Source organism: Parasteatoda tepidariorum, chromosome 10, assembly GCF_982258835.1.
Source record: "Parasteatoda tepidariorum strain Cologne lab strain chromosome 10, Ptep-v5.0, whole genome shotgun sequence".
Classification (NCBI taxonomy): domain Eukaryota; kingdom Metazoa; phylum Arthropoda; class Arachnida; order Araneae; family Theridiidae; genus Parasteatoda; species Parasteatoda tepidariorum.
The window spans coordinates 9,572,449-9,600,108 of NC_141764.1; the positions used below are offsets into that span (position 1 = coordinate 9,572,449).

The 27,660-nt window shown below is 31.2% G+C and overlaps 1 protein-coding gene across 1 annotated transcript; it reads left to right on the forward strand.

The window, feature by feature from the left end:
- LOC107442203 (lysosomal acid glucosylceramidase) lies at positions 1-27,660 on the forward strand. The gene is made up of 10 exons (XM_016055700.4): positions 1-223; positions 10,068-10,253; positions 12,141-12,290; positions 14,734-14,867; positions 16,771-16,943; positions 18,488-18,731; positions 21,286-21,510; positions 22,057-22,220; positions 24,646-24,765; positions 27,416-27,660. The coding sequence occupies exons 1-10, from the start codon at positions 175-177 to the stop codon at positions 27,510-27,512; spliced, it is 1,542 nt and encodes a 513-aa protein (XP_015911186.3). The 5' UTR covers positions 1-174; the 3' UTR covers positions 27,513-27,660.

The window sequence follows — 27,660 nt, forward strand, 5'->3', positions numbered from 1 at the left end:
AACGTTTCAGATTTATAATCAGAAAGCAACATTGAAAATGACATATAAACATGTGAAATTAATCTTATCCAAGCACTGAAAAGATAAAAAGTTTTTTAGATATTAATGTGATAATATTATCACTTACAATTAAACCATGATCTTATTTCCCCATTTAGTTTATGTGGAGGCTGTATGATGAGCATCTTTTACTTAGCTATTTTTATTTTTTGTTTTGTGGAAGGTAATGTATGAAGTATTTTCCACATAATTTAAATTATCTTTAAAAAAAAAAAAATGCAAGTAAGGCTTTGTTGCATTTATTCAATATGAAATTTTAAGAAAAATCATGTTTTTCTAGTTTTGTTCAATTTAATTCGTTCATTCAAGTTTATTGAAGTTTTCTTTTTTGGGGGAATTTTCATAGCTGTTGTTGTGAAGTGCAATTTGTGAAAAATTCCGTTTGCTCGTTGAATTTTGGCAGCTTCTGGACTAAAAAATTAAAAGAAAAAAAAATTGCAGAAAGGGTCATATTAGAAAAGGCAAACATCTAATTTTTTTTTTCTTTTTAAATTTGCAAGTTAATATCAATAAAGCTCCTTATCAAATGTTCTTGGCATGAAAGATTACGTTACAGAAATATCTCTGTGTTGTGTAAGAAATGTATAAAAATTTTATAAATTCAGGCCCCCGGGCTAAGCGTTCGCCACCTTTCGAAATGCGCTAAAATCGTATATTTATTTATTATTTTTTAAATATTTGTTTTCAGTTTTTCATATGTGAAATTTTAATTTTTCATAAAGGTTTCATCCATTTACTCAGGGTTGATTCTAGACCTTAAAAAGAGCAAAGTATTAGAAACTGAAAGAGGCATTATTTGCCCCCTTAAACAGGCACCCTTCACTAAAAGGACATTATTGTTTTCCACAAATATTTGCCTAGCTTTTAAGATATCCAAAATTTTGCAAAGCTCTTTATTTTTTCATTAGAAAAAATCTTAATTTTAAGGAGAATTAATTTATTTAAAAATAATTCCTCACATGGCTGCATTCACCAATTCTGAGTTTTTTAACAGCATAAATTTTTTTGCAACATGTTACTGACATAGATAAATAAAGAAAATAGAAAAGTTTGATTTTCAAAATTGACGGTTTTCTGTTTCTGGAATGCTGGATAAGAGGTTCTATGCTGTATTTGCATAGTTTTGTAAACAAAATTATCCCTTTTATATGCCTTAACTTCTTTCTTGCGTCACCATCAAACACTTTTTCTCTCGTAATGAAATGGAACTCGCAACGATGAGTAATCACTTGTAGCTTTCAAAATTACCAACGTGAAAGCACAAAACTTCTCAGACTAGGAATTTTTGACCAAAAGATCAAAACTTCTTAAAATTCAAACACAACTCGCATCAGAGGTGATCATATTTTCAAAAAATTTATATGAGATATATGAGATTTTCTATACAAACAAATAATACTAAAGAGTTCCACCATTTTTAAAAGTTTAGCATATCGTAATAAATAGTTCATCCTTTTTCACCAAATTATACTTAACAACTTAGTTGAACTTTAGTTTAGTTAGTCTAAAACCAACAATAAACTAATTACATATAATGAATGCAGAATTGCTGGGACAAAGTTTTTATCAAGAAGCATTTCATTCAGCACATTTGGAAGGCGAACGCTCTATCCCCATTGGAGACATTGCTGCTTAATAAATCTTATCAAGATTGTTTTGGGCTGCAGAGGTTGTGTAAAATTGGATATTTTTAACATAAATCTTAAAGAAAATGAAATGTTAGCATATATATATATATATATATATAAGTTCAAAATGAAGAATAAAACAAAGAAAAATTATAGGCATAAGAGGAAAAGGGGGGGGGGGTAAATAATAAGTAAAAAAATAACAAACAACATTTTATTTAAAAAAAAAAAAAAAAAAATGAAATGTTAATTAGAAAACCGGAAAAAAAAGATATAATCTTTTCTTCAGCCCACACGATTATATACGCAAAACAGAGTGCTTTCTGATATTGTATCAATAAAGCCAAAGCAATATATATATATATATATATATATATATATATATATATATATATATATATATATATATATATATATATATATATAAGTGTGTGTGTGGGAATCCAACCTCCACTGCAGCAGCGTTACCCCACTTTTGTAACACTTCAGCCAAAATGCTCAGACTTAGCGGTTGTTTTATATCTATTGTTATTTTTTTCATTAAATTTAATTATTACAAAAGCGTAGTTATTTCAGCTATACCTGACGTCAACCGCCATATATATATATATCTATATATATAAAAATCTCTTGTCACAGTTTTAGTGGTTAAACTCCTCCTAAACGGCTGGATCGATTTTGATGAAATTTTATATGTATATTCAGTAGGTATGAGAATAGGTTTATAACTAATTTTTTTTTCATTTTTTGGACAGATTTAACGTATATTTTAAATATATCCTTATTTAATCATATTCCAATCCAAACTAGACATAGAAACCTGATAAATCAAAAAGTAATATTCACGCACGTTGCAACAATTCACTTTAAACTCTAATACTTATGCTCGCCCTTAAAAGAAGAGCATCAAATATATTTGCAAGTATGTGAATAAAGGCAGTGATATGGCAGTATTTCGAGTTGAAAATACCAATGTGACCGCTTTTCCAGTGAATAACAACGACGAAATAACGCTCTACCAAATTGGCCGGTACATCAGCTCCAATGAAGCTGTTTGTCGCAACTTTGGATTCCCTATTCATGATCCTACCGTTAGTCATTTAGCCGTCCATCTTGAAAACGGTCAGCGCGTATATTTCACGAACGAGACAGCGATTGACAGAGCTATAAATCCACCAAGAACTGCACTCACCGAATTTTTTTGAATTGTGTAATCGTGCGGATGCGTTTGATGCCTTTGCACAGACATTACTCTGTTCAGAAGTACCACACTATTTCACATGGGCTCAAACAAAAAGAAATGGACTTCCCGCAAGCAAGGTACACCGATGAAGGCCGTTGTCCCGGTTTATTCAAATCAAACGCCTTGGGGAGAGCATTTACAGTCAATCCAAGGCAGACTTAGTGCTTTTATCTTCGAATGTTGTTGGTTAATGTCACCGGCTCATTGTCATTTCAAGATATACGTAAAGTCGATGGACATCAGCATCCAACGTATAAAGATGCATGCCTTGCACTCGGCTTGCTGGAAGACGACAACCAGGTAGAATTTTATTTCTTTATTTCAATTAGTAGCAAAATGTATGCTTTCTATATATTCCTTGCATTTATAAACTTAATTTATTATCTTTTTGATCCACTACTATTTTTAAAAAAATTAAGCATATATATTAATATGTAATACTATTGTAAAAGTACGCATAAGCTTGATTTAAATACAGCGAATATTTCTGTCTAAAATTATAATTTAAATTCCGCTTAACTACCGCAGGGTAAAATCATCCTCAAAAGGATTAAAAGTTGGCAGGTTTGCAATAAGCAGTATCTCACTTCTCACGCAGTTTTCGGAAAAATTTCGGCCATTATTATTGTTTGTACATCGAACGCCGTTGTGACGTTTACAATTATCATTTCCGTGTAATTATTATTAATTTGCAGTGCTGTAAATATTAATAATAATTATTAATATTAAGAGTATTTCTACTGTATTATTCTGAAGGAAAAATATTGCGAAAGGTAGGTTAAGTAATAAAAGATAAATAAACACATTACTACTATGCTGTTTTTCATCATACGTTTACAAATATCATTTTACTATTTAAGTGTTATTCTCAAGTAAATTTTTATTAATTTATTAATCTGCAGAGCTGTCATTATTCATTCCTATTTTATAAATAATTGATACAATTATTGATTTTAAGAGTAATTCTGCTCTGTTATTTCAAAAGAGAAATATCATGAAAAGTATGTTAAATTAAAAAAGTGTGTGTGTACTTATGTATATGCGTTAGAAGTTATACTTTTTTGGCGTATGGAAAAAAATTTAAAATAATAAAAATGCTGTAATGATCAAATATAAATATTAAAATCAATCAAAAAGGTATTATTTAAGTAAAAATATGTATTTTTAATTAATTTCATTCTATGGCTAACTTTATCCTGTCGTTTTCTGCGCGCGCAGCTCACAAAGTTTACTCTCATCCAAACGCTCCAAAAGAATTATAACTTAAATAAAATATAAATAAATACATAATACTTTTTTTCATCATTAAGTAATTTAATTTTTTTTTAACAGCAAACAATGCCAAAACGACGTAGAGGGGCTTCTTTGGGCCGTAAAACATGTCAAGCTACATTCATGCAGAATGCAAGAGCCGAAAGAAACGCAGAACAAATCCAGCAAGACAATACTGATGCACGTGAGAGCATGGCACGATTGCATCAAGTAGAATCAGAAGATGCACGAGCTGACCGAAATGAAGAAAGAAGATTGGAACAAAGACGATCGCGCCGACTCACATTTAACAGACTAAGAGTAAATGAACAACAACGCCAACAGGCACATCGATCTTTTAACTCTCAGTCTTTCCTGCGCCTAGCATTCGAGTATGAGCCTAATGTTGAATATTATGCTCATTCAAAAGTCATAATTGGTGCTATGGACAAGGAATGCCTGCATTGCAATGCTCTTAAGTTCAAAAATGAGCCAGCCGGGATGTGTTGCTCATCAGGAAAGGTACAACTACATGTAATTGATACACCACCTGAACCATTAAAGGGTTTACTGTTTGGCACGAATCCAGATTCAAATGTGTTCCTGAAATCAATTCGGACATTCAATTCCTGTTTCCAAATGACATCATTCGGAGCAACAGAAATAGTTAAAAATAATACGGTATATGGTCAACAATTCAATTCAACATTTAAAGTCAAAGGTCAAATTTATCACAAAGTGGGCTCATTGCTGCCAATGCCAAACGAAGCGCATAAATTTTTGCAAATCTATTTTATGGGCGGCAAAGATGCGCGCGTAGACGCACGTTGTGAATACAATCACCTCAATTCATTTTTTGCCAAACGCATCGTTGGTGAGCTGGACGCTCTATTGAATGAGCACAATGAATTATTGAAAATATTCAAATCACACTTGCCTAAATTACAAAGTGATCATCACGCTATTGTCATCAGCCCTGATAAAACACCTGTTGGAGAGCATATTCGTAGATTCAATGCACCTGTTGTTGACGACGTTGCTGGAATCATGGTTGGCGATCGAACAACTGCACGACAAATCGTGATTCGTAGAAGAAATAATAATCTCCAGTTCATTGCTGAAACACACCGTTCATATGACGCTCTCCAATATCCGCTAATTTTTTGGAAGGGACAAGATGGATATTGCGTAAATATTAAACAACGTGATCCCGCAACAGGTACTTCATTCATTGTGGACTTGAACATTACTCATTTAAAGAACTTAATTAATTTCAATTTATCAAACTAAACTAATGTTAATTAATTTCAATTATATTTATTAATGATTTATAATTATTCATGAATTATAATTGTATTTTTATTATTTATTTATAATTATATTTTTATTATTTATTTATAATTATATTTATTAGTATATATTATTACAGGAGCCGAAACAAACAAGAATGTTAGTGCGAAGGATTATTATGCGTATCAGTTGATGAATAGACGCGGTCAGGACAACATCATTCTACGATATCGTGAGCTTTGTCAACAATTCATGGTCGACATGTACGTGAAGATAGAGAGTGAACGACTACGATACTTGCGATATAATCAACAACAGCTGCGTGCTGAAGAATACATTCACTTGCGAGACGCTATTGTCAGTAGCGCCGATGCCGCCGAAATTGGTAACTCGGTCATTCTACCATCATCGTATATAGGCAGCCCACGTCATATGCAAGAATATATCCAGGATGCTCTGGCTTACGTGCGCGAGTACGGACGACCGTGTTTGTTTATCACGTTCACGTGTAATCCTAAATGGCCAGAGATTACATCATTGCTTTTTCCCGGCCAAAATGCAATACATCGTCATGACATTACAGCACGTGTATTCAGACAAAAGTTAAAGTCTTTAATAAGTTTCATTACGAAATTACAAGTATTTGGTCCTACACGTTGCTGGATGTATTCGGTTGAATGGCAAAAGAGGGGATTACCTCATGCGCACATTTTGATTTGGTTAATCAACAAAATACGTCCTGAAGAAATCGATAGTGTAATTTCTGCGGAAATTCCAAATCCGTCTACAGATCAATTGCTGTTTGATATTGTTACAGTTAACATGATTCATGGCCCATGCGGCAATTTTAATCGTTTATCGCCGTGTATGGCAAATGGAAAATGTACCAAAGGGTTTCCTAAAAATTTCACTAACGATACGATCACAAATGTTGACGGATATCCAATATATCGTCGAAGAAATTCCGATAATGGCGGACAATCGTTTATTAAAAATATCAGCAACATCGACATTGACATTGACAATCGTTGGGTGGTGCCTTATTCACCTCTACTGAGCAAAACATTCCAAGCTCATATTAATGTAGAGTTTTGTAGTTCAGTGAAGAGCATCAAATATATTTGCAAGTATGTGAATAAAGGCAGTGATATGGCAGTATTTTGAGTTGAAAATACCAATGTGACTGCCCCTCCAGTGAATAACAACGATGAAATAACGCTGTACCAAATTGGCCGGTACATCAGCTCCAATGAAGCAGTTTGGCGTATTTTTGGTTTCCCAATTCATGAACGGGATCCAACCGTTATTCATTTAGCCGTCCATCTTGAAAACGGTCAGCGCGTATATTTCACGAACGAGACAGCGATTGACAGAGCTATAAATCCACCAAGAACTACACTCACCGAATTTTTTGAATTGTGTAATCGTGCTGATGCTTTTGGTGCTTTTGCACGGACATTACTTTACTCAGAAGTACCACACTATTTCATATGGTCTCAAACAAAAAAATGGATACCCCGCAAGCAAGGCACACCGGTTGAAGCATGTCCCGGTTTATTCAAATCAAACGCCTTGGGGAGAGTATTTACAGTCAATCCAAGGCAGACTGAGTGCTTTTATCTTCGACTGTTGTTGGTTAATGTCACCGGCTCATTGTCATTTCGCGATATACGTAAAGTCGATGGGCATCAGCATCCAACGTATAAAGATGCATGCCTTGCACTCGGCTTGCTGGAAGATGACAACCAGTGGGAATGTATGCTTGCTGAAGCAGCTTTGAACTGTACTGCTAAGCAAATTCGTGTACTATTCGCTATAGTATTAACTACATGTTTCCCGGGCAGAATAGAAACTTTATGGGATAATCACAAAGATTCGATGACTGATGATATACTGTATCACCATCGCACACGTTGTAACGATCTAACGATAGCATTCAGCGATGCTATGTACAATGAAGCACTGATTGCTATTGAGGATCTTTGCATTACTATTGCTAACTTGCCTCTCAGTCATTTCGGTATGCTTTCGCCAAATCGAAGTGCATCTGATTTTTTAAACAATGACATGAATCGTGAACTTCATTACAATACAGTAGAAATGACAGCTATTGTGACTCGCAATGTTCCACTGATGAATGAGGAACAAAGGAACATATATGACCGCATTATGCTCGCAGTTTCGGCAGATCAAGGTGGATTTTTTTTTTTGGAAGCACCAGGTGGAACTGGCAAAACATTTATTATTTCGCTAATTCTCGCTGAAATACGATCAAATAATGGCATCGCGTTGGCCGTTGCATCATCTGGCATTGCGGCAACTTTATTGGATGGAGGCAGAACAGCTCATTCAGTATTTAAGCTGCCACTAAATATTCAAAACAACCCGGACGCAGCGTGCAGCATAAAAAAGCAATCGTCTATGGCCACAGTGTTGAAACACTGTAAAATTATCATCTGGGATGAATGCACAATGGCACACAAACATTCGCTTGAGGCGTTGAATAGGACATTGAAAGATATAAAGAACAATGACAAATTATTTGGCGGCACTCTGCTACTCCTTTCAGGTGATTTCAGGCAAACACTTCCCGTCATTCCGCGTTCAACGTACGCTGATGAGATCAATGCTTGCTTGAAATCATCTCCACTGTGGAATAATGTTGAAAAAGTTCAACTAACAGTAAATATGCGAGTCCAAATGCTTCAGGATCCATCTGCTGAAACATTCTCAAAACAATTGCTAGATATCGGTGATGGAAAAGTTACCAAGGATGAGACAGGATGCATAAAATTACCGGAGGATTTCTGCACAATCATTGATTCAAAAGATGCTCTAATTAACCTTATATTTCCCGATTTACACACGCAATACATTAATCATGAGTGGCTTGCTGAAAGGGCGATTTTAGCAGCAAAAAATGTGGACGTCAACGAATTGAATCTGAAAATACAACAGTTATTGCCAGGTAACATGGTGACATACAAATCCGTTGATGCAGTTTGCGATCCTATGGAAGCTGCATATTTTCCAACAGAGTTTTTAAATTCATTGGATTTACCAGGCATGCCACCGCATAATTTAGTACTTAAAGTTGGATCTCCTGTTATTTTGCTTCGTAATTTGAACCCACCACAGCTGTGCAACGGTACGCGATTGGTCGTTAAAAAATTAATGAACAACGTTATCGAAGTCATTATTTTAAATGGAAAATTCCGGGGTGAAAGTGTATTACTTCCACGAATCCCTATTATACCCACAGATGTGCCTATTCAATTTAAACGCATTCAATTCCCCATTAGATTGGCATTTGCAATGACTATTAATAAATCTCAAGGCCAAACAATGTCTGTTTGTGGCTTAGATTTGAGCACACCATGTTTTTCACACGGACAATTATACGTGGCATGCTCTCGAGTGGGTAAACCATCCAGTTTATTTGTGTTAACAAAAGACGGAATGACAAAAAATATTGTACACTCCATTGCACTAAGAGATTAATATTGTTTACTAATATTTTCAGAATTAGTTGTACATATAATTTATAAAAAAAAGTTACAATAAATTTAAAAAATTATTATTTGGTGTGTTGTTATTTTCACCTTCCGTCATCGTTCACAGCGCTCCATGCCACTGTCACTCACATACCACATACGCACACACTTACAATAAATAAGATATATTTTCATACTCTAGAAATAAATCATATGGCAAAACAACGTTTGCCGGGTCAGCTAGTATATATATATATATATATATATATATATATATATATATTTAGAAAAGGCATATTGATTTCTTTTGTTAAGTCAATAATGTTAAAACAAATTTTCTTAAATGTTATTTGATATTTAACCGAGGGGAATTTCACATTTAATACTTTTTTCTGACACTGAGCATTAAGGAATGATGCATTGTTTTTAATCAAACATGCTTATAGACATAAATTCTTTACAAATTCATGTTAAGCAGCCTTTGGAACTATTTAAACCAGCCATACCTGTAGATGCAATTGTTGTGACCATTTGCAGCTCTGTTGTAATTTACATGCTCTTGAGACTTTAGTTAGTCATAAAACGGTTTCCATGTGACTTTCAATGGATCAAAGTTGCAGCAAAGTTTCTCAGAGACTTCAGTGCCAGTAAAGTATAGTTGTGACTTCCAAGTGGTATATATCATTATGGATACTTAGAGAGTTTATTGTGTAATAAGGACAAAGTAAAATTATATCTTTTTTGGGACATTTAAAAACAGTCCCACCTGTGACTGTGAGCATTTTTGGCTTTAGTCTGATGTCACTGTGACAATCTGTGCTATCTGATGTGTTTGATTTCCCCCTGATATCTGTTATATTTAGTCACCAGGGCGACCATTAGTTTTCCCTATATTGTTTGGCTTATAGAGGCTTCTTTAATGTTTGTTTTTTTATCGTTTTTTGCTTGCTGTTGCTCAGTTTTGGCCAAGATTGGTGAGTATTTTATTGCAGGTATCTATGAAAGTCTACCTCTCTATTTAATGCTGAGATTTCACTTTCAAAAAAATGATACATTAATTCATCAGTTTTTTATTAATTGATTAAATGTATGTTTTTTCAGGATTCGGCAATCCTTGTAAACCGCATTCCTTTGGGACAGAAAAGATTGTTTGCGTCTGTGATGAGAGTTATTGTGATGATTTAGTCCTTTTATCAAATTATTCAGGAGCAGCCCTCTATGAATCAAACAAGAATGGTTCCAGATTTGAATCTTCAATTTTAAATTTTAGTTCTACTAAGCCATCTGGTAATTACAGTGACTATTTATTACTTTTATAATGTGTTACAGTGCTATTAGAACATAAATATTTTAACAAAGGTATAAAGTTTATTAATTTCAGACATTTTTTAATTATAATTCACTAAACGTTAAAAATCTATGCAAAATCTTCATTACTATGCACTATTTTCTCATTGAATGTTTGGTAAGAAAATAAAAACCTTAAAATCTTTTTTCTGATCTTGCCCGCATTGTTCTCGCTTACCAAGTTTGAACTGCTTATGCAGCTCTTCAAATTGACTCTGCAAAATGAACTTGATCATTGCACTTGAATATTTCTTTTTTTTTTTTTTTAAATAAAGGCAGGCACTGAACTTTTTGTTCTTCACCTTAGAAGATGCCGGAAGTGTTGCTCATTTATCGTTACCCAGTGGGCACCTGTGAACCAAAGTCACGGAGACGAGCAACAGTACCCACACTACACTGCCACAAATACCCGTTCATAGGGTGGGCCACATTCACACATCAGAAGACAACACAGAGAGAGATAAACGTCCATGCCCAAAGCGAGATTCTAACCCGCAACCATTGGCTTCGCTGTCAGGCTCGCTAACCACTCGGCCACCTGGCCGGCGCACTTGAATATGGTGATACCCTTTTTTAAAAAAAAATAAATTTACTGAGATGGATATCTCTGGATTGAAATTGAAAATAATATTGAAGTGTAAATGCAAGTGTTCTCTGTATCATCTTCACCTGTTCAAACTTTTTTATTGCACAAATTAAACTCATGTGTCCATTTGGAAAAGATTCTTGTTAGGAAACAAACAGCAAAGAAGGAAGGAAAAGAATTGCCTAATAAAATTTACTTTTCTCTCTAGAAACAAATAACTGTCTTTCAACAGTTTGAAAAGGTATTAAAAATCTATATTATTTGGAAAATATTTATACCAAGTTTTTTAATTAAAAGATTTTAATTGTTTTTTTAATTATAAGGGAATTGTATGGTCGTGTTATCGTAAAAAATAATAAGAATTTTTTTATCAACTTCTGAGCATTAAGTAAATAAATTTCATTATTCAAAGCCAAAAATCAAAACTTTAAAATTTCATAACCTCAAAATTAGTTCAAAATTTTAAAAAAGTGACATGTTTTGCTTATTTTCAGACATAAAGAGTATGTGAATACAAAAAGTCCTGATCCTCCTGCCAATTGCTTTAACTAAATTCAATTTTGGCTTAAAAAGCAACTTTTTTTTTGTAAAATAATGTGATACATTACCTACTGTGTTAATAACGTTTTTATATCACTATGTACCTGTAACTATGGATCAATATGTAAAATGTATAAAAATTCAAATTTTTTCGTTCAATTTTTTTTATTAGAAAGTAATAGGAATGTGTGGCAAAATTTTTCGGAAGCAATAAAAACAAAAGCATTAACTTTTTTTTTAATGTACTTTTTTGTACATTACTTTTTACTACATTTTAATATTTTTAATGTACATTTCTACATACTCTTTTCTTAATTTATGGGAAAAGCCGTGGCTAATACTATTAGCTATGGCTTTAGTATTAGCCCAGGATTATTAACTAGTAGGACTGGACTATTAATAGTCATATTAGACTATTAAATAGTCAGGGGGGGCTTTTAAGTATTAGATTCTTTGTTTACAAGATAAAAAGAGTAGTGCTTTTTGTAGCTCTTCTTTTTATAAAAATTTTATTTCTCTCCATATTATTTTTATTATATTAGAGTGATTTTTTTTTTTAAAAAATTGACTTATAAGCTTTTGGCATGAAGAAATAGTTATTTGCCCCCCCCCCCCACTCTTGTGATACTTGTGCGGTCACTGATCCTGAATTGTATGTGTAAATGTGTTGGTGTACCTTTGATTTATACATTTCTTTTCAGGAGTCAGTTTGTATACTGTTAACAGTTCAGTAATATATCAGTTCATTTTGGGTTTTGGAGGAGCTTTTACTGATGCAGCTGGTATCAACATTGCTTCTCTGTCTCCAAAATTACAGAAATCGCTTCTCTCAAGCTATTTTTCTGAAAATGGTATCAGTTATATTTGGATTTATAATTTTGTTTTTCATGCATAGTTAATTCTTTAATTTTAAAAGATACTTTTTAAAATATAATAGCATTTAATGATAATTCTGCCATTCCTTTTGTATTCCATCTGTGTCAAAAAACAATAAAAGATTTAAATATGCAGAGGAATTTACAAGATCTGAATATGCAAAATTTCAAATTCTAAATGCCAAAGATTTTCATTTTCCCTATAACCACATTTCTTGAGAAAGAAGATGGTCATTTACAAAAGTTAATCAAAATTATTTTGGTAAATGACCATGATTAAGTAATTACAATAAATAATAATAAAAATAAGAGATGAAAACATGTAAGCAATTCTAAAATTTCATACCTGCCAAGTCTCATGTTTTTAGAAACTACCCCATATATCTTAAGAAATGAAATTAATTACTGAAGGAATTATAATTTCTTGCATAAAATTCATATTTAACTTATTAGTTTAAGATAAAAACATATGTATATTTTGTTAGGTATGCTTGCTAGTAATCTATCATAAATAATTTCTTAAAATATCAATATGCAATTATTAAACTTTACATTGACATTATGTTGATTCCAACACTATAAATTTCATTTTGTTAGGAATATTCACGAACCTATTCATTACAAAAGCCCTAAAAACTGTTTATGTTAGCTTTTAATTCTTTTCCACTAATTTAGCACATAAAATAATAGTTTAGAATATTTTTTAATAATTTTTCTTTTTGATCAACTTGTTAAGGATTTAGAAACAGATTTCAGCTATCTTATTGCTTCAACTCTTTCTTTTATTCTGTTTTTTTAAATTTAAAATCTATAAATATGAGGATGTAGATTGTAACAGTATTGGTTATACCTATAATTTCAATTAATGTTATTATAATGTTTTTTTAAATTTATTGTTGTGTTTTTGTCGTAGAAAGTAGTAACTTCGTTAAGTCATTAAAAATTCTTGGAATTAGTCATGGAAAGTCATGAATTTTAAAATCTAAAATGTAGCAGATACCCTGCATTTCTCATTTAACTGTTCAACTGTAAAATGTTACTGGATCTAGGGCTACCAAAGAGGAGGATCCATCCCCTCTGCAGGGGATCAAAATTATGATGTGTGTCTTTGGATCATAATCAATGATGTTTCCTGGCACATCGCTGATAGCCCATTCTGCAGCTCTAGTGCAACGTAATTAAAGTACCTACCTACCTTTTTAAAGCAAAGTCTATTAAAAGCAGAGTAAACGCATTAAAGTTATAAGCAAATTTTTAAATTTTGTCTAACACTTGCACATGTGAGGCATAATTTTTCTGTGTTCTGATCTATATTTTCCCCAAGTCTCCTCTTATTTTTTAACAAAGACTCCTGTTTCTTACAAGTATCTCCTGTTTACTTGTATATTCTCAAATGTCTCTGTATTTGTTGAAGAAATTTAAAATTTTTTTTTTATTGATAATCTATCTGCTGGTGGTAAAAAATACTTCCTCTTTTTCCTGAATAGATGGTTCTTTTGCCAGTACCGCAGTATGTTGAGTGTTTATAATTTGAGTAATTATAAATAATAATTTTTAAAAAAATCTTCTTTAGTTTAAGATTTATATATACTTCACTAAATGTAAGTGCTTATATTATTTCCAATTTTGACTTACATGATAATGCATGGTGTACATGTAGCCCAAAAATATGTTGCTAGTAAAATCTCTGTTATTTTATTTCTCCAATGTTGGCAGGTATGAAATTTATTTAAAAATAAAAGATAAATAATAATTACAAAAAGAAAATTTTAAAAAAATTAAAAACTAGAAGGATAAACATATCTGCCAACTTTTATGCATTTAGCGTCAAATTTTATTTCTATATTTAAAGTGGTAGTAAAATGTATGCTTTTTATATATTCTTTGCATTTATAAACCTAATTTATAATCTTTTTGACCACCTCTATTTTTAAAAAAATTAAGCATCTATATTAATATGTAATACTGTCGTGGTAGTCCCCATAAGCTTTTTCAATTTACAGCGTTTGTTTCTTCCTTAAAAATGTAATTTAAATTCCATTTTACTACCACTGGGGAAAATTATCCTCAAAAGGATTAAAAGTTGGCAAGTATGGATATATATATGAAAAAAAAAACTTATATAATTCTTTGGTCTTAGTTATCACCTGTAACTTATTATAGATTAATTATCCCCTGTTTTGAACCCCTAACACTAATAATCTTAATTTTCTAATCTGTACTTACTAGTGTGTGTGCGTTGTAAAAAAAAAGGACAAGAAGTTTATCGAAATCACTGCTTAAAAAATTGATAAGCCGGAGGAAACAGAAGGCTAAAGAAGTTATCACTAAATAGAAACTAGAACTTAATGAATTAACCTTAGATTAAGCTCATTTATTTTTATTATAGTTTTTTTTTAAATATATATTTTTTTAATAGGGCTTCAGTATAATATGGGAAGAATTCCAATTGCCAGCTGTGATTTTTCTACACATCCCTATTCATATGCTGATGTCAAAGATGATTTTAAATTAGAACACTTTCAGCTGGCTAAAGAAGATCTACTTTATAAAGTAAAACTTTACTTTTACCAGTCTTTAAAATAAATAAATAATTGTCAGCGGAGATTGTAGCAAGAATATCATTGTATCCGTATGCCAACAAGACAAATAAAATACGAAGTCAACAATTTATTTTAAAAGCATATTAAAGTGATAGACAAATATAACATACTCTCACAAACAGAGTGAAAAATGAGTAACAAAAAGAAAGAAAATAATCTGCTTCAACAGAAACTTAAATACTCTTGTTTGATAAGGGATGACGTGATCCACGCCAATTTGCAAAAAGTAAAATTAACATTAAGCAGTCCAAACTTAGGAGCACTCTCCTGACTAAACTATTGGGACCATATTTCCCAGATTGCAGCTACCCCCTATATTTTGGGGGTCAGAAATCCAAATCTGTCATAAAAGAGGTATGTTTATTCAGAGAAAATACATTTTTGTGTATGATTTTGTAACTTAAAATATCTTCTGCTCTTATTAATTAGCATATTAGAGGTCACCTTCTCAAGTCATTAAGATTGAGTCCTAGAATGTAAAGATCCGATCGTCAGATCAAAAGTTATTCAGAGTGGTTTTTTTCTTTCTTTTCTTTTGTTTTGCACTGTACATGTACTTTACCTTTGCAAATTTTGCTACATACGTGTTAGATTAAACTGAATTCTGTACAATTATAAATTATAATCTCCCTGAGGTCACAGACGAATTTGTATTTATGATGCAGAATTACTTTTTAAATTCTACTCCAGGGGTCCTACCACGAACTCTGAGGAATCGGAATTGACTTTCGTCAAGGAAACCCAAAACTGGAATCAGTTTTGATTGCTTTCCCAAAACAGTGTAACTTCCCAAAACAGTGTCAGTCCAAGGAAACCAGTTTCCGAAGATGAAAGACATTCCCGCAATGACGAAAGATATGACATTTAAAAGTGGGTGAAGTTCAGATTTAACCAATCATCAACTGATTTTAGTATGTAGCTCACGGTTAGGAGAAATAGATTCAAATGCAGAAAGTAAATAATGATTAATTGTAATATTTTTTCAGATGCTTTTTAAGAGAAATTTAATGAATCACATTTGAAAAGAAAAGTAATATTTATTACAGAAATATAATTATTTTTAATATTATGTTATATAAATATATTATGTGGGGATAGTAGTCATTCTAGGGAATAGGAATTATATTTTTATAGTGACACACAGTAACTGTGTTCATAGAACACACACACACAGAGAAAGTTACATACATGCCTACCATGGGATTCAAACCCACTACCTTTGGACCTGTAGTCCAATACAGTAACCCCTAGAGCAGTGATCGTAATCATAAATAATAAAAAAAGAAAATTAAATGTGTCACTCATTTTGCAAAATTTTTTAAAATATACTTATACCTTACTTAGGCTCTTCAGGTCGTTTGCCACATTCAGCTCACTTATCCATGTCCTTTGGGTATTTTTACTCGAAGTCTGACTTTGCACTAAAATCCACCTTCATTTGTTTTGGCCTAGTCAATCTTTGTCTTCCCCCTTTTCTCCTGCCAGTAGGGGCCCAAGAAATTAGAAAGAGAAACATGTGTGAATTTATCTCTTTGCATTTTTAGTACATGTCCCATCCTTCTCTTAATGATTCCATTTTCCATTACACTTCTTTATTTGCTTTTTCTAATATTGTTCCGTCTCTAATATTAACTGACCAAAAGATTTTTAAACTTTTCTAAAACAGTTCTTTTGAAAAATCTCACATTTTTGGATGTCTGATATTCTAGGGCCATATTATACTGTGAAACCTTGTGTGCAACAAGCAATTATAAAATTGCTCTGACTATTGTTTTATAGACATTTATTTTTACTATATATGCATGTATGGTTATCTTTCACTATATGTAGTTATGATTCACATATATTTATAGATTCCGTACATTCAGTTAGCCAATGCTTTGAGCAAAGACCAGTTGCTTCTTTTTGGGAGCCCCTGGAGTGCTCCCGCATGGATGAAAACCAATGGAGCCATGAATGGTAAAGGAGAACTCATTGGTGAACCTGGGGGACAATATTATCAAACATGGGCAGATTATTTTGTGCGGTAATTCTATTTTTTTTAAACTGACTTTAAGCATATACTAAGGTTTTTGGAATATAAAATTATGTCAGAATTGTGTTATATTTTGTAAGAAATTTAATGTCTTTAATTTTGTTATTTTATACTCAACTTTTACTGTTTATTTTTGTTTTTGTTTTTAATTGTTGCAAAAATGAATGCTTTTAGTATGATTCCTATTGCAGTGATTCTTCTATTATCATGACTGATGCATAGTCATGTTTGCTATTCCATAGGCACAATGTTATTCCAATAGAATTATATCAAAATTTTGTTATATTTTATTACGAAATTTAATGTCTTTAATTTTTTTAAAATTCTATATACATTACATCAATATATTAATTATATATTATTAATATATTATTAATAATTAATCGTAATTTACATCAGATCAGAGACTTTTTCAAGAATTATGTATGTTCTTTGTTTTTATCCAGAACTATCTTATTACATTTGGTGATTCAACCTTTCATATTTGTCATGTTAATAGCAAAATATTTGAAACATTTTGTGAAGTGGAAACATTTTTTTTCTTTCACTTTCTTGAATTGTTGATATTCCATCAAACTGGTGATGGCAATTTTTTGCTTCATTTTTCTTTTAATTTACTCTGTTTATATTTTTGACATTTTTATTATTATTTATTTTTATGACCAAAATTTTATTTTCTACAATATTGTCACAAATATTTTCATTATTTTTTTATTTGATTTAACATTCTTTCTTTTACTTGCCTCATTTTTATTTTTAACTTTATTTTTTTTTTATCATTACTAGTATTGCTAACTTTGACCTGGTTTTCAGGAGAAATGTGTAAGAGAAAGTTGCTTTTATAATCAGAAAAAAGTTATCAATTTTCTCTGATTTTGCACTATGACCTGTTTACTAATTAATATCCTACACAAGCTTTTAAACCCAATATGGCATAAGGTAAATCAGTATTTAAAATATAAAATTCAACTGACCCAGCTGTATTTCCGATTTTTAAATTTAAAGTGCATGTTCGGTTTAGTTGCAAATTACCTTTTGTTTGTTTTACATTTACAAAAGAAATAAAAAACCAACAATTTTTTTATAAATAGCTGTATATTCTTAAAATTCTACTAATATACCAATATTTTTAATGCAATATACAAAATTAAAATTGCGCATTTGAGAACCACTTTTGATGATTCCATCATAGTCTAATTTGTGTAACTTTCTTTTTAAAAGATTCATCAATCCATACTTTCCTTGTTTAAAAGTCACCCCTTGTGTGATATATTTACACACCCTTATCTTAATGTACATTATATAATGTGAATCACAGCATATTAATTTTAATGCGCTTTCACCTATAATGTATTACTTTAAGAGTACTTATTAGTTTAAGTACTTATTTTCTTTTTAGTTCTGAGTTAATATAGTTTTGTGCTCTCACGATATAATTACCTTATGTTAAAACATTCGTTTTTGCTCGAAGCACAAGGGTCGTCACATACTGCACTTCAATTTTGTTTCATATTCAAACAATCTGTTTATTTCAGATTCTTGAAGGCATATGAGGAAAATAACGTTACCTTTTGGGGTCTGACAATGCAAAATGAACCAACGGACGGATGTCTTGCAGATTTTGCTTTTCAGTCTATGTGCTTCCCTCCCGATAAACAGAGAGACTTCCTGAAACTCAATTTAGGGCCTACCTTGCAGAAGGCAGGATTCGGCCCCAATAACTTGAAACTCATGATAATGGACGATGCCAGGGGGCTCTTGCCAAGATGGGCCGATATTGTAAGTGAATTAGAACTAACATTTAATATTTTCTGTAGTATCAAAATTCGGAATATTGCTTCTAATGCAGTGAACTCTCGCTGTAACAATATCCGATGCAACAATAATTCCCACTACTACAGTAATATTTTATGATCCTGGCGAATTTGCATATCGAATAATGTTATCTTCTCCGCACTAGTGTGATATTTTCAAAAACAGTAAACTTCTGTTTTTTTTAAAAAAAATTTTCCATTAACATTTATTATGAATGATATTTTTGTTTCGCAATGGGGAAAAATATTCTTTTCCCAATTTTTTTCTGACTAAAAAAAGGCGCTGTCGATTTTATAGCTATTCCTTTTCAGTAATGTAAAAATGGTTTATTTGTTCACATGTTCATGCAGTCCCTTCTTTTCCATAGGGGAAGACTGCCTGAAGCGCTTCCCGTCTAGGAAACGCTGATGTGACAAAAAGCTTAATTTTTAATTTATAAATTTTAACTTTAGTCTTTAACAGATTTAAAGAAGTTAATTAGAAAGATGTATTTGACGGGAAAACAGAAGCCAATAAGAGATACGAAATTTGTTTCTTAAGAATTATAAAAAGATGCGCATTTATTCTTAATAAGATCAAATCAGAGAGAGTAGAAGGCAGTCACTTTGAATTTCTGTACAAACCTGTATAATATATGTGAATGCCTTTCATCTAAATTTTTTTTTTACTATTATTGAAAAAGAAAAAGAGATCTGCCTCTTCAAAGAAATTTTTTGTCTTTTTCGAATTACCTGTAAAAAAAGGATTTGTTTTTATGCCTTTTCCTATCAATGTAAATGGAATTTAGAACTACATACCTGTCTTTTAAAATAACACTTCACGATTCTTATTTGCGTGATTTCAGATCGTGCATCGTGTTTCATATTTCCACAGTTTTATGTCGAATGTCGTGTTTCTTATTCACATGATTTAAAAGCTATTTTATGATTTGTGTTGAAGTGAATAAAAAATTATACTTTGAAATTTATATTTATATTAAAATGGAACATCGAAATTCTCATTCACGCGATTTTAAAATTTAACATTGATATTCGGATTCATGCAATTTTAAAATCAAACATTAAGATTCATATTCGCATTTTAAAATTGATTGTTGATACTCGTATCCATGTGATTTAAAAATCATACATTGAAGTTCATGTTCGCATAAATCAAATAAATAAATGAAATCTTTCATCAATATTTTTATCAATATTAAACATTCTGTGGATTTTTTTTTTATGCATACACTTTGTTCTTGCTTAAATTTCAGGTCTATTTTTTTCTATTTATTTAAAAAGTGTTATTTGTGCATAGCACTTTTGGATTTCAATTTTCAGCTTGTTTTTTTTACTGAACTCATTGTTTCGATTGGTAAGTTTTTGAAATTATATCAAAATTGGCTTACCTGAGATTCCTTGCTGCTATTAAAAAAAATAATGTTAATTTTCTGAAAAATAAGAATTCGATTTATATACCAAGAAATGGGACAATGACGTATGCTATTTTCATTCGATTTATTTTGAATTTTGAAAATGATTCCCATTACAGGAATAACATCGCTAGCCTCGATTTCAACGGCAAGCCAAACATAAAACAGAATATATTTTTAATGTATTAATAAAAGTTAAAGTTTTTCATTGAAATTGAAAACGGCGCCATCTATCGGCGAAATGTTTTATGAACTAAACAAGTAGTATATTATTACATGATATTACAATAAGTGTAATTATTAAAATTATGAACTAAACACTCATCGTGTAGTATGAATCAATGTAGAGTTCTATAAAAATGAAACATTCTTAAAAGAAAGCAGTAATTTTTAAAAGAATTTGGCAAAAATGGTGGTGAGAGAGTGTTACCCCTGTAGAAAGTCTCTTGTTTTTTACATACTCTGTTTCAAGCGCAGGTAGCCTCTGGCCCTTAACACGGTTGAATTGAGGATGGTGCAAAGAGTGTTACCGAAAGCAATTTTTCTGCAACGATGCTCATTTTAGGTGAATATGCATCTGTAAGTTCATGCTTAGCCCCATTCTTCTGGCAGTAGATCTGAAGTTTCTGATCGTTAAGCTCTTTACCATAGTCTGTCCTAATGGCTTTTGAGTTTTTCGAAAGAAATGTTTCAACGTGTCTATAGTGAAAGTGTGCTTCTGTTTAAAACGGCATAGCTCAGATGTCACGAAGCACTGAATATTTGTTGTCATAATAAATTCAGTAGAAGATTTGTCTGTAGTAAAATTTTGTTTTTGTTAAAAAATAGTACCTGCACGATAATAATACGATGTTACGAAGCACTGAATATCGGCCATCATAATAAATTCGTTGCAGCTTTGTCTATTGTGAAAGTTTAATGTGGAGAAAATAGGTCAGATTATCAATTTATGTCTGAAAATCAAATAAAGCATAATATGACATTTCCCCTCCTTGACAGTAAAGTTTGAAAAATGCCTCGTAGTTCGTGATTTCATTTCAAAATAACATTCAATTCTGTAAATGAAATTCTCTTTTAAATTTTTTTTCTTCCCCTCTTTGTTATCAGATAATGAAAGACAAGGAGGCAGCCCAATTTGTATCAGGTGTTGCCTTCCACTGGTATTATGAAGATCTGATGCCTCACAGGATTCTGGACATCACTCACGGCAAACATCCCTCTCTTTTCTTCCTTGCGACTGAGGCGTGTACAGCTTATGAGCCATGGGTCTTTCCGAAGGTTGATATGGGAAATTGGGAGAGAGCAGAACAATATGCTCATGACATTATACAAGTAGGATATTTCATTTTATACCCATCATGAAACAAAACATGCAAGATTATTTCATTTTATTATTATTTATTTATTTATTTTTTTAAACAAATATTTTTTATATGCTAAAGAAAATACAGTACTTTTTAATGTAGCAAACAACAAGGAACATTTTTTCCTTAATCATATTTTTGAAAATAATTTAAAGCAACAAACAAAATATTTTCATAAAAATAATTGCTTCATTTAAATAATAAGTACTGAACATAATTTTGAATAAAGGAAAAGGGAAATGCTTTTTTTTTTTAAAATACTCTCCCAATGTCTTATAGATAGACATTGTAATAAATTGAAAACAAATAGTTTACCTTGGTTTTTCTTTCCATGTAACACAAATGCAATTTAAAAAAAAAGAAGTTTAATTTATCAGAAGTTTGCTATCACACTGCGAAAACTCTAAAAAATCATGAGGCAAATTTATCCGTGTGTTTTGCCATCAATATTTCTTAATTTTACATGTTTCAAACCATCATGTCCAAGTACGTTATTTAAGAAAATTCCTTCTAGGATTTGCTGAATTGGTCTATCGGTTGGATTGATTGGAATTTAGCCTTGGACATGGAGGGTGGTCCAAACTGGGTGAAGAATTTTGTTGATGCAGCAATCATTGTGAATTCTAAATCCAAAGAATTCTACAAGCAGCCCATGTATTATATATTGAGTCACTTCAGGTAAAACATTAACCTTTTTTTTTCATTGTTTGTTTAAGATAAAATTTTTGCTTTTAATTCATATTTAAAGTTAATCAAGTTCAGTAGTCTTCACTTATAGTTATTGCGGTAAATGTTATAAATCACAAATTTTTATCAAAATCACTCAGTCTGGATTCTATCTATTCATTTGTGTGTCAAAATTATCTCTTTTTATGATCACCTTATTATTTAATGTTATCAATGTTTTCTTTAAAGTTAATCTTACTTTTGAAGTATATTTCAAATTCATTTCAAAGATTTATTTTCATCTTAAGTGAAAAAAAGTTGAATCAATTTTTTATAAATAGCTTTAAATTTTAAAAATGTAGGTAAGCTTAAGTTATTATTTTTTATTTATTTATTCTACCTTGAATTTAATTCAGGAAATTGTCTTCAGCATAGTAGTAGCCTTTTGAAAGAAATTGTTATCCCAGGATAACTTTTTTTTCATTCTTTCAAAATAAATGTTTTAAGCTTAAAGAAAAATAAAGGAAGTTAATATATTCCAGTTGATTTTATTTATATTATTTTAATTAACGTTAATCTATGTTATAAGAATATTGTAATCAAGAATATGCATTTATTTAGTTCTACACGACAGAAACAGGAACTAAATTATTTATTGAACATGTATAAGGGTATTCTTTTAAGGGATGAATGTGATGAGGTCTGCTACAATCAATTTATTAAGCAATAAAAATTTTGGCAAATGAATTGCATTATTAACTAGTTGTAAATACATGAATACTAGGGTTCGAAAAATCTCAAAATTTTTACACTACCAAAACTACCATGCACTACCAGGCATATTATTTTAAAAAATACAAGCCCAAATTAATCTTATTCCAATTATGCATTAATGAAAACAGGTATGTAAAGGAATATAACTATTCATTTAACAAATATTGTACATAATCCTCTTTAGAAGAACAAAATAGTAAAAGGAATTATGAATATTGTGTAGAAACTGGTATTATGTGAAACTTTAAATACAAAAAATAAATCCCCCCCCCACACTGCCAGTAATATTTGAGAGAGCACATAATTGGTATTTTAGGATATTTTGATTAAATATTTACATGCCTAAAAACGTCTGGCAATATAGTTTTTGAACCCCAATCCACACATGATTTTTTTTTATTCATCAGTCATTTTTTGTTTCTAGTTTCACCGTTTCCAAATAGGAAATTAAATGTGTGTTTTAAATGCAGGGATGTCACAAAGTATAGCCTGTGCTGAGCACCTGTAGTATACCAATAATCCTAAAAATTAGTGTTCGTAAAAATACTTTTAAAAAATATGCTTTATTGTAATTTGATTAGTTGTGGCACCGTAGTAGAGGCACTGTGCTATCCCTGGTAGAAGCTTCAGATTGATAGTTACTGTGGGGATAGTCATATCGACAATGTCAACATTTATCTATAAAAAGGTACTCCACCTTAGAATCGAGTTATTTTTTGTAGTGGTAGATATATATACACTACAGTACTCCCCCACCAGAATTATATCTGTGATTGAATTCCATGAACTGATACTAGTAGTTGATTCATTGCTGTTTTGTGAGAAGCCGGGAGAGCTGTATTAAGATCACTTTACTTTTTAAATGCTGAACGTTAGAGCTGTATTAAGTTCACGGTTGTGGTCGCTCTTGTGTTGCCTTAAGCAGAAGAGTGAATAGGTTGTGCATGATCGAGACTGAGTAGCAACGGCGCGAGGAGGTGGATAATGTCACAAATAGTGAGTCAACTGTTCAATTGGGAGCCCTACATCGAAGTGGGTGTTTCTGTCAAGGCAGGCGTGCTCACATCAAGCCTAAGTCACCAATGTGGGGAGAGAAGTCATAGACAATGTCAACCTTCATCTATGAAAAGGTACCCTAACAAAGAATCAAGTTAACATGTCTTATAAACTAGTGAATTGGAATTGTATATTTGTAGTGGTAGATTCAGTACTGTTACCAGTTTGTCTTTGAAGCAATGCTACTGTCCCTTATGACTGTACTTTAGGTAGTACAGCCATAAAGGACGGAAGGTAAATAATGTCACAAGTAGCAAGTCAACTGTTCAATTGGGAACCATCCATCGAAGTAGGCATGTTCACATCACGTCCGGGTCACCAATGTAGAGAGATAAGTTATAGGCAATGTCAACATCTATGAAAAGCTACCTCAACAAAGAATTGAGTTAACATGTCTTATATACTAGTAAATTGGAATTATAAATTTGTAGTGGTAGATTTGATAGAATTATATATTTGTAGTGTAGTGTATTTGCAGTTACCAACTTGCCTTTGAAGCAATGCTTCTGTCCTTTACCTTTTAAATTGTATGCACCATAGGACATTTTATGTTTAAAATGATATTTATTTTCTAGTTTTTAATTTTATATTGTATCATTTCACACAGCAAAAGTTTGCCAAGGGGATCATATAGAATCGCCTTAGATGTGTCAAAGCCAGTTGAAAATCTTGAAATCGCAGCATTCAGGACTCCTGAGGATAAGACAGTTGTCATTGCAGTGAATAGGTAAGTTGATTTGTTAATTTTGCTAAAGAAATGGTCTGTGGGAGAAAAACGATGTTAAATAGGGACATCTTTTACGAGATTGTTTTGCATTAAAAGAAAAAAATTTCTGCATTAATTTTTTTTTCATAAAGGCTTATTTATTCCCAAAACAGGGTTGCCACAGGCGACTATTTGCAACTATTTTTGGCATGAGGCGACTATGGCAACTTTTTTTACCTGAAAATGCTAAAAAAGCAACGACTTTCGGGAAAAGGAGACTATTTGGAGAATTTTCTGTACTCCTAGCTATGTTTTTTTTAAAGCACAAATTGGGTTGAAAACCTGCAGCCCACGGGAGCTTTAGAACATAAGGAATCTTTTTTTTTCTTAAATAGGAAATGGTGAAAATTTTGATTTGCAAATTTGAGTCATCTCTCTTTAATTCGCTCAGTTTGCACAGATTCTATTGTAAGTCTATTTTGTTTCTCTATCACCTTTTCAACGGTTATTGTTATAAAATTCTGCACAATTTTAGAAAATCCATTTTTTATTTTTAATATGATATTACAATGTGTGAATTTCGAATTTAAGTAATCATTTTCGCAATATATATGTTTCTTAATTAATGCCTAAATCTAATGTTAAAGAGAAATTTTTTTACAAAAAGTGTTTTGTTTATGAAAAAATATTTTTTTGAATGAATTTTAATTATTAGAAGTATTTAACTTTCTGCAAATATACAGTAGAGAACCGATTATCCGGAACGATCGGGACTATCGCGATTCCGGATAACTGATTTTTCCGGTTTTCTGAATCGCTACAAAATGCCGTTTTTTTAATGTTTATAAAACGAAACTAAAAAATTTTTTTGAAACAGTTTTAGAAATAATAAAAAATGATAAATAATAATACACTTAAGTTTAAATAAGGAAAGAAATTATGAATTAAAAATTATATACAGGCTTATATATGTTATTAATGTTATTATTAACATTAGTAACATAGTTATTAATGTTATTATTAACATTAGTAACATATGTAAGCTATTTGTGCTTATGTGAGATTCGTCTACAAACGGCTTTTGATCCGTCCTCTAAATCAGTTCTTTCGTCAACTCGATACGCTGTACGCTCTAAATAACAAAATGGGCTCAAAATCTTGCAGGAAAAAAATTTTTTTTTAATGGAAGAAAATTAATTTCCAGTTCCGAATTTCATTCCGGTTATATGGTTTTCCGGTTTTCTGATTTCCGGATAAGAGGTTCTGCACTGTACTAATTTTTTTGATACAAAAATATAGTGCTAGGAACATTAACATTTATAAATAAAATTATCATATTTTCCACCAACTTGACTAAATGGATCACAACATATGACAATTTAATAATATTTTAGTCATATTTTTGTTATTTAGGTGACTAATTTCATAGTCTTCGGCAACTATTTTCATGCTTTAGACTACTAAAAGCAACTATTTTGTTAATTTTTTTCTGTGGCAACTCTGTAAAAAGTAAATATTGTAAGAGATACTAAATCCAAAATTTTTTTTAATGGTGTGCACTTTGGTCTATTTCCCATTGGCCTCAGAAATGCCAAAACAAGGCCGACCCATCTTGCCAATGGGTAATAAAAGGTATGTGAAGTGTAATCTTGTTTGTAGTCTTTTTATTCTTACCACTATTCACTGTGGTTACGTTACAATGGTGAAAATTTCCGTAATAACGAGGGCCTCAAATCACACTTCATTGCATTTTTTGTTGATGAGGATTCTATGAGCTAGGGGTCATCAAGATTTCAGAAAGATCATAGAAAAGAATGGACCCTGTGGCTTTCGAGCTTTCTGCGACGAACTTCCCTAGCACTATTATTTTGCTTTAGGATGCTTTTAATTATAACAATTACTAATTTAAAGTAACAGAAACGTTGTGTTTACAGAAGAAAGTGTAAGAAAAAAATTTTAATTGTAAAAGTAATATTTTTTAAATACTAATATTATAGACTATATTCTCACATTTTGTAAGTGAAAAATGCACTAATCATTTCCTTTTTCGAATTTTGTAACTAATTCAAAAATTCAAATTCGTAAATAAATTAAATGATATTAAATTAAAAATCGTAAAATCTATTCAGTAACTCCCAAAATAAAGATCGACGACGAAATCACGCGAATAGGACTGTTTAAAGAAGAGATACTCAAATAAGTGTATGTAAAATATGGTGTTCTTTAGAGGAAAAAAAATGATAGACAGAACAACATAATTTCTAGACCGAAGTATTTTTTAAACTTTCGTGATTTCTGAATTTTTTATTCAATCAAAAGCCAGTCATTACATTTTTTTTTTTTTCAAATCTCAAATGAGAATAGGAAATTCATAATTATTTCTTTCCTCTCTGATGCAAAAGAAAGACATCTTTCAAAAAAAAAATTCCATAGTTAAATATAAATATTTTTCGAAAAATTATGCAGAAAGGAAAAACCCAAATTTTTCCTTTCCCAAATGAAACATCTTTCTGCAAAAACTCTAACATTCTGCGCCAATGTCGCTGCAATTCTGCCACAGAGAGAATGGAAGATATTTTAAATTAATTTTTTTTCACTCTAAAAACCGAAATTACTTTCTTGCAACCCAATCTTTGAATGTTGTTTTTAATATAATTTCTTTCTCTTTTAGACAAAACGAAACTTTGAACTTTGCATTAGAGGATAATTCAAAGGGCTATCTAAATGTGAAGATCAGAGCCCATACTATACAGACTTACATATGGTAATATACTTAATTCCGAAGCAATATTTAGAGCTTATATTGATTGAAATTAAATGTTCATGTTTTTGTCTTTTTATGTATCACTGACTCTACAAATTTTTATTTATGTGGTTGTAATGTTTTGACAGAGAATAAACGATTTAAATTTTTTA

Excerpts from the sequence above, each read along its gene's own strand:
- LOC107442203 (XM_016055700.4), top strand. The coding sequence starts at position 175 with ATGATGAGCATCTTTTACTTAGCTATTTTTATTTTTTGTTTTGTGGAA. Across the intron at positions 21,511-22,056 it reads ATGCTCATGACATTATACAA|GATTTGCTGAATTGGTCTAT; the intron begins GTAGGATATTTC and ends AATTCCTTCTAG. Across the intron at positions 24,766-27,415 it reads GTTGTCATTGCAGTGAATAG|ACAAAACGAAACTTTGAACT; the intron begins GTAAGTTGATTT and ends TTTCTCTTTTAG.